The sequence below is a fragment of the Acanthisitta chloris genome, unplaced genomic scaffold, assembly GCF_000695815.1.
Source record: "Acanthisitta chloris isolate BGI_N310 unplaced genomic scaffold, ASM69581v1 scaffold18003, whole genome shotgun sequence".
Classification (NCBI taxonomy): domain Eukaryota; kingdom Metazoa; phylum Chordata; class Aves; order Passeriformes; family Acanthisittidae; genus Acanthisitta; species Acanthisitta chloris.
In genome coordinates, this window is record NW_008665592.1 from 2138 (window position 1) to 10441 (window position 8304).

At 39.3% G+C, this 8304-nt stretch overlaps 1 protein-coding gene across 1 annotated transcript in view; it reads left to right on the forward strand.

Annotated features, from left to right (window-relative positions):
• Positions 1-458: 458 nt before the first annotated feature.
• The window catches only part of LOC103799494 (extended synaptotagmin-2-like), a gene marked incomplete at both ends in the record, with an annotated part of 12646 nt that continues 4800 nt past the window's right edge, over positions 459-8304 (forward strand). Inside the window, 4 exons of the mRNA XM_009071818.1 lie at positions 459-542; positions 2610-2651; positions 3590-3724; positions 5866-5942. Of these exons, the coding sequence (XP_009070066.1) occupies positions 459-542; positions 2610-2651; positions 3590-3724; positions 5866-5942 (338 nt within the window). The remainder of the gene's footprint in view (positions 543-2609; positions 2652-3589; positions 3725-5865; positions 5943-8304) is intronic.

Consider the following 8304-nt stretch of genomic DNA (forward strand, 5'->3'; position numbering starts at 1 on the left):
ACATTAAATATAACTATAAATAGTGTTAAGGATGGAGAAAGCTCACAAAGATAGTTTTGAAAAGGGTGCCCTTGATCCACTCATCCAGATCATTGCTAAAGATATTAAACAGGATTGGCCCCAATACTGAGCCTGGGGAGCACAGGTGTGAGTGGCCACCAGCTGGATGGAACTCCATTCACCACCAGTCTCTGGACCTGGCAATCCAGTCAGATTTTTGCCCAGCAAAGTGTACACCTGTTCAAGCCATAAGCAGCCAGATTCTCAGGGAGAATGCTGTGGGAGATGGTGTCAAAGGCTTTACTAATGTCCAGGTAGACACATCCATAGCCTTTCCCTCATCCATGAAATGGGTCACACTGTCATAAAAGGAGATCAGCTCCATGACCTTCCCTGGCAGTTGGGTCAGGTTGACAGGCCTGTAGTTCCCTGAGTACTCCTTCCTGCTCTTCTTGTAGACGGGCGTCACATTTGCCGACTTCCAGTCATCTGGGACCTCCTGGGTTAGCCAGGACTGCTGGTACCTGATGGAAAGTGGCTCAGTGAGCCCTTCCTCAGTACCCGTGGGCAGATCCCATCCAGTCACAGACACTTTTGGGTGTCCAAGTGGTGTAGCAGGTTGCTGACCATTTCTTCTTGCATTACGTAGTCCGTGGTTCTCCCCTGCGTGGAACAGCTCTTCAGTTCCCACCCTGTCTACGTTACTGATCACCCTCCTAAGCAAATCAGAACAAAATAGTCATGTTGGTCTAACATCATGCATAGGAAACAAGTCATTATTGAGAATTGGCACATTTTCTTTCTGCAGAGTCAAAAGGCACATATTTAAGAAGAAAGGTCAAAATGTTACTTACAGGGGTTAACAGTGTCTATTCCTTTTTATCCTTTAACTTTTTGATCACTGGAAGCAACTTGAAAATCCTGCAAGACAAAAGCTGAGTGTAAGCTCTATTCAGCTGTAAGTTAGTTTACTTACAGTAACTGATTGTGTTGCAAAGGCAGAAAAATGAAGGTTTTTTTGTTTTTAAGGAAGAAAAAACCCCACCCCTGCAACTCTCTAAATAAAGAGATCTGACATTCTACCCACCATAATTTTCTAGGAAATTAATTCTAAGTAAAATGACATGGTTTGCAAACTGCTTCATCTGTTATTAATAATTCTATTATTTGAACTTAGTAAAATAAATCATATTTAATATTCTTTTGCTGCAGTCAAATTGGACATTTTTGCACCACTTGTAATGGTTTTGATAGGTATGTGATATACTTGAAAAAAGTAATTTGAAAAAGAGGCTAAGAGCCTCTCTTGACAGTGGAAGACAGCAGTATTTGTAATTCATTAAGGATCTGTAAAAACAGGGCTTAGCTTTGTTATGGCCTTGGGAATATGGAAAAAGAAATAAGACTGGAGAAATAACTGACAATATTGATTCTGCTGCAGAGCCCAATCCTCCAGCATAGCTCAAACGTGGGGGCTTAGCCGAAATTAAGGACTACTCTGGGGGTAAATTACATGCGTGAAGAATATGTTAGTGCTGATTGTTAATACAAGAACTGAATAAAAACTGAAAAAAGAAACCATTAATAGGACTTGCTTTCAGATTCATCCAGTTGAAAATCCTCTTTAAAAAGTGGGTATTTTACTGCCTGTTCACATTTGGGATATGCATAATAAAAATAACTGCTGTTAAAGCCAGTCGTGCAATCTGTTATGCTATGAAGAGATTAGGACTCCGCAATTCAGTTAAGCAGAGACACTGCTTGACCAAAGTCAGTGGATGTAGGTCACGGTTTTTAGTGTCTTTAAAGGCTCTTTGTGTTTGAGAAGTGTGATCTGCATCTCGTTTTAGAAGCTGTTAGTTTCTAAAGAAATGTTAGCTCTGCTATTGAACTGCTTAAGGTTTTCTCTTTTTGTGTGTGTTTGTATGTGTGAAATGTAAAGCCACCAACTGCTCTCCTGCTGTGTCCGGAAAACTGCATCTGTTCTTCAGCATTTAATGGATGTGTTCCTGTTGTGGTGGTACTTTCTGTCCCTGCTGACTCTCACTGGTTTCTGCAGTTGTTTAAGAAAAGAAATCACTAGAAATATCTTTCAAAGGGCTTTTGGCAGAACTTAAATCCATATTCCTGAGCTTCAGCTTCACTGCTTAAATATTTCTAGCCATGATTTATTGATACTGCAAAAGAGCTGACACGAAGGAAAAGAAGTAGAAGCACAGCCAGGATTCTGGCAGTCACATAGGGCATCTTAAAACCCCTGAAATATAAGAAGTAAATTTGGTTGACACTAGCTGTGTCAGCTGTGCTTGTTTTATTATTTTTATGAGTTTGTTTATGGTGTTACAGCAATACTTTATTCCAGATGCTACTGTTAGATACAAGTTCAAGCATATATTTATGTAGTTCAGAAACGAGTTCATATTTGAATCTGCTTAAATTATAATACTCTTGTCAAGAATGTTAACTGCTTAATATGTTGTTTGCTGTCTACATTGCCTAGGGAGATGCCTAAGTTTTCCTGTGTTGTAAATGACTGGTCATGAATAACTAAAAAGTGGTTTGTATTTGTAGTAATTTTTTGATTGGTGTTTGTTCTTTTTTTTTTTTAGGTCCATTTTCCAGACACAGAGAGGGCAGAATGGCTCAACAAGGTAAGGGGGCAGACATTGGCATTGCTTCCAGATGGGAAGGGGCAGGAGGGAAGTCTGAGATTAAAATAAAAGGTGAGGCAAGAATCTGAGAACAGAGTAGTTTTGACTTTGTGCTCTTTATACACTCGAAGTTTCTGGCTGTTGATCCAGTTAGTCACCAGAAAGATTAGATCTATTTTTATGGTCTTGAAATTGTGAGTTTTGTAATTGATTTTAAGTGGCATTACAGTAATGACAGCTATAATTGTGTGGAATTCCTAGCAGCTGTAAACACAGTCTTTAATTTTCTACTTGTCTGGGAGACTTTCCAGTTACTGTAGGTTCCTGACCTACAATCTAAAAATAAATGAAATTTGCAGTTTTGATGTGTGTGTGTGTGTGATAATCTGAGATACAGGTTTATGTAGCTTCTTGGGCTTTTAAAAAAAATCTCTTTCACTCAAAGAGTACAGAGGAACATTAGTTAAATAGAAAATAGTAAGAAAAAATTCGCAATATGGAATTTTCAGATATGGCAGTAAAATACTGGGATTTTTTACAGTTATAAACCTTATGTATGTATTCAACAACTGTGCTTCACCCATTTTTTCCTATTCCTCTTTACTTGCAAATAAATTTAACCCTCTTCATCCTTCTCCCTGACATTCAGCATCACTGCTGAATGCATATGTATTTGTAGGATAAAAGAAACTTCATGATATTGTTTTTCTCGTCTTCTAGTGCTTCAGATTTGTGCAAATTTATAAAATATACAAATTGAGAATTCCTGAAAGTTTTCCTGCATGTAAAAAGGAAGCAGCTTTTATATCTGTAATGAACTGTATAGAAAACGTGTATGTTTAAAATTTATAGAAAATTTCTTACATATGCCTTAAAGAATATTTTTAGCTCTCTGTGAAGTTGTGTTCCATATAGATTTTTTTTCTTTTTCTCCTTAGACTGTCAAACAGATGTGGCCTTTTATTTGTCAGTTCATTGAGAAACTCTTCCGAGAGACCATAGAACCAGCAGTAAGAGGAGCAAACAACCACCTCAGTACCTTCAGTTTTACAAAGATTGATATTGGTCATCAGGTCAGTGCATGGTGAAGTTTTTCTTAGAGGTCTCGTTTTACATACCATTGTCACGTAGCCTGTTCAGATCTACACAGAAATATTTCTCAGTGACATTTCTCAGTGCTCATAAGCCTGATTCTAGTTTCTGCTGTAACATTAAAATTAAAACTTGTGGGTTTTTAGCAGAGGCTTCATTTTTATGTTTCCTGGGCTCTCTGCTTCAGGAACCTGAGAATCAGGAGAAGTATAGTCATTCCAAGTCACATGAAGAGCTCATAGTGATATGATTTTGATGTTGTTCATGTAATACTTTGTTAGGTAAGCAGTATCCTTTTCTTTCTGGATAATCCAAGATATACTAGTATTATACTGTATTACAGACTGTAGCATTCCTTTTAAGTCATTCTAATTTTAAGTAAGGCTTAAATTAGCTTCCACACCTCTGTATGCTTCTGCAGCTGGACCAAGTTATCTCGGACATGACAAACAGCTATTCTTAGTTTGTACTGCAGCCTGGATTGTTTGCATCCTGTGAGGTGCACAGCCCCAGCACAGTGGGAGTATGACAGCAGGGAGATTCTGATTTTACTAAAATCACTAAAGAGGTGTAAATAGAAATATGATATTTTTTCCAGAAGGGAAAAAGTAGAAAGTAAGGTTGTTGGTCATCCTCTCCTGCCTAGTGTTTGATGAATCTTTGAGGCTTGGGAATGTTTGATTGATGTGTTGGTTCTGTATGAGGAAGGGAGAGAGGGAGACCATGAACACAATGATTTTGCACTTGATTTGAAGCGCAAGGTCCTACATCTGGGTCATGGCAATCCCAGGCACACCTATAGGTTGGGTGGGGAAATAATCGAAACCAGCAGTGAGGACTAAGACTTGTCAGTGACAGTGGATGAGAAGCTCAGCATGAGCTGCAGTGTGAGCTCAGCCCAGAAAGCAAATCAAATCCTGGGCTGCATCAAAAGGAGTGTGGCTAGAAGGTCAAAAGAGGTGATTCTCCCCCTTGACTCTGCTCTTGTGAGACTCACCTGGAATACTGCACACAGTTCTGGTGTCCTCAACATAAGAAGGACATGGAACTGTTGGAGCACGTCCAGAGAAGGGCCACAAAGTTGATAAGAGGACTGGAGCACCTCTTCTGTGAAGATGATCTGAGGAAGTTGGGGCTGTTCAGCCTGGAGAAGAGAAGATTGCATGGAGACCTCAGAGCAACTTCTTGATATCTGAAGGGGACCTACAAGGGAGCTGGAGAGGGACTGTTTGTTAGGAATTGCAATGATAGGACAAGGGGTAATGGGTTCAAACTGAAGGAGGGAAAGTCTAGGTTGGATGTGAGAAAATAATTTTTTACTATAAGGGTGGTGAGGCATAGGAACAGGTTGCCCAGGGACGTGGTGGCTGCCCCAACCCTGGCAGTGTTCAAGGCCAGGCTGGGTGAGCCTTGAGCAACCTGACCTAGTGAGGAGGTGTCACTGCCCAGGGCAGGGGTTGGGACTAGATGATCTGTAAGGTCCATTCCAACCCCAAAATTCTATGATTTACAGAGAGACAGCACAGAGTGGTTGACACATCTTTTTGTGGTAATTATGGATTCTTTTCCATCCATTCTCACTAAATTTCACATTTTTGTGAATTATAATTAGCTTGTTGTTTTAGATGCACAGAAAAGATTGATTTTCTGTAGGTGTGCCTGGGATTGCCATGACCCAGATGTAGGACCTTGCACTTAAAGTGCAAAGTCATTGTGTTCATGGTCTCCCTCTCTCCCTTCCTCATACAGAACCAACACATCAGTCAGTGCCTAACACTTTGAGAGTGTTAGGCATATATGTGTACAGACAAACGAGATGTTTATTGGGGGCAGAAGAAAAGCTTGATAATAAATATTTTTTAAGTCTTGAAATCTAGTTGTCTAGATCCAGGGTAATTTCCAGAAGGATTATGGTTAAGTAGATCCATTTTTACCCTTGAAATAACAATTTGAACTAAATTGATAGTTTTGCTTCACACCTTTTATGATGCTTATAGTGAGTTCTTAACTTCAGGCATGAATGTGCCTATATTCACCTTTATTTGAAAGTTAAGTGTTATGCTATAGTTAACATGTTATAGTTCAGTGAAAAGTCCAACTTTTACTTGCTGCATTGTTTCAGCCTCTGCGGATCAATGGTGTAAAAGTGTACACTGAAAATGTGGACAAAAGGCAGATCATTTTGGATCTTCAGATCAGGTAACCTTTATTACCATGTTACAGTGGTGTCCATGCTTTTTAAATGTGCTTTTGTTTGATTTGGCAGTTATGTTGGCTTGAAAGGAGAAGAATTGCTTCATTACGCAAATGTAGTTAGTTGTAATTGTGTATGAATGGAGGAAGGAACTACATGCTGTAAATAGCATTTATCTGAGGGAAATGGAATATCAACTCAGTGTGACTGTATCATTGAAGTCATGTTGGTTAATAAAAAAAAAATACTTTCCAAAGATAAAGCACTGTCCTTGAATTTTTTTCTAATATGCTGATACTTTGCCATTAAATTTAGTCTAAAAATCAGGATGAAAGATGTTTGGCTTTTTTAATTTTCTCAGTTACATAGATATTTTTTTTTTTAAAAAACCACAATATTAGGAAAAGATAATGACGGCTACAGAAGTTCTTGTGCACATACCACAGAAGTAAATCTGTGTATTATGAAATGCCAGAACGACTGTGCTCCATTACTTCGGGTTTTTTGCCATTTCATTACGACCCCGTTGATATGGGCTTCTGAATAGATCTACCCTGTTTGCCCAAGTCATTCTAAACACAGTCTGCACTTACTGGTTTTTTTTTCAAAGTTCTGTGACCCCAGCAATGTTTTTATAACTGGCCATCATAGCTGTGTGTTACAGTGACTGCTTTTGCCTGTTTGTAGGTAGTGGAAAGGCCAGATCTGTCAGTCCCTGACAGTCCAGCACAGAGCAGCTTTGTGTGCTTCTCACTGCTCCCCTGGCTGGAACCAGAAAGGTCCTCAGGCTCCTCAGCCTCAGAATCATTTCCAAAGTTTGAACTTGGTTCTTCTTAATTTTGAATTACTTGTCTAAATCTCACCTATGTAGAAGTCTCTGCTGCTTTGGCAGTGCTGGGCAGGCCCCAGAGTGGTAAGAGAAGATGCTTCTGTGTCCTTCCCTGGGTTTCAGAGTGGGGTGGGGGCTACATCTGTGACCCCAGTCTTTATTGAATTGAATCACTTTGTCTGTAGAAAGAAGACAACTATCCAAGTCAGAGATTGGTGTTGCTGGATAAAATGCAACAGGATTGACTCTTGAGAGCTTATTGCACTGGATGGATGTGTTAGCCGTAAGGGAGAAATTTCCTTCAGTTTTCCCTTTGTTGCTACTTTTGATAGCAGCTGTGAGAACAGCCTCACCTTTTCAGACATAAGCCCTCTGAAAAACAGTCTTGTCTGACTACTGTGGATGTAGTGCAATGAAATTGGTTTTGGGAACCTGTTTTTGAGACATTTGAGGGACCAAGTCTTCCAAGACACCTTCTTCCCTTTACAGCAGAATTATTCCCACAGGAGGATAGGGTAAATCTAGTGCTTCTTTTCTTCTTTTTTTTTTTTCCCCTCCTGCTTGTCTTCATGAAGTAGACAAAAGTAAAAGGCCAGTAGGTTTGTACAAAAATTTCAGGAGTAATGTCCTGTTATATAGACCTGAAGGAAATCTTTACCCATATGTCTCATTACATTGCAACCTATGTGGAGCAGTGATGAACAGCTGCAGTAGAATCCAGTCTTAAAGGCTGAGATAAATTCCTTGAAGTGGTTTAAGTAACAATAATAGTGCTGAGTGAGCTAGGTGCCCAGTTAGCCCAACAGCCTGTTCCTACTGGGGGTGGCATAGGTTTCCAGGAGGAAAATGGAAAGGAGAGCTACAGAATGACTACCACAGCTTCTAGGAATTAAGGCTTAGGCAAAACTGTCTTCTGAGGAAGTCCCATTTCATATTTAAGACTTGCCCTTGACACCTCATTGGGAAAGGGCTCTTTTTCAAAGGCTTTTGCTGTGCAAGTTCAAGACAATAGCACTCCAGTGTCATTTTTTTATTGCTTGAGCTATTCTTTTGTTTTATAAATCCTCTGAGGGTCCATCACTGGGATTGTTTCAGTAGTAACAGGAAGAATAAGTGTCTCTGTGATAAATGTTCTTGGCATGTTTAAATATAGTTATGTACAGGTATCAACTCTAAGCTGTGTTTTAGGCAATCAACTTTAGTGCAGTTTTGCAAGGTTATAAAGAACAGTCTCACTGCTAGAGGAAAGTCCATTCTTTGGAGTATTTATCCCTGTATGTTTTAATCTCCAGTTAAATTAGTTTGTTCTAGTTTTCATTTATTTTTAAGGTTAAAGTTAGGAGCTTTCTATAAACCCTTCATTCCCTAAATATAGTTGAGAAGGAAAACAATCTCTGTAAGCATTCTTAAGAACAGCTGTAGGAAGACAAGCCCTGTGGGGAGTGTGGTGGGGTAAGGAAGGAAAGATTTTACTTTATTCATATTTTAATTTTTTGAAAGTATAGTCATTCTTTTAATAATCCCCTTTTATCCTGCAC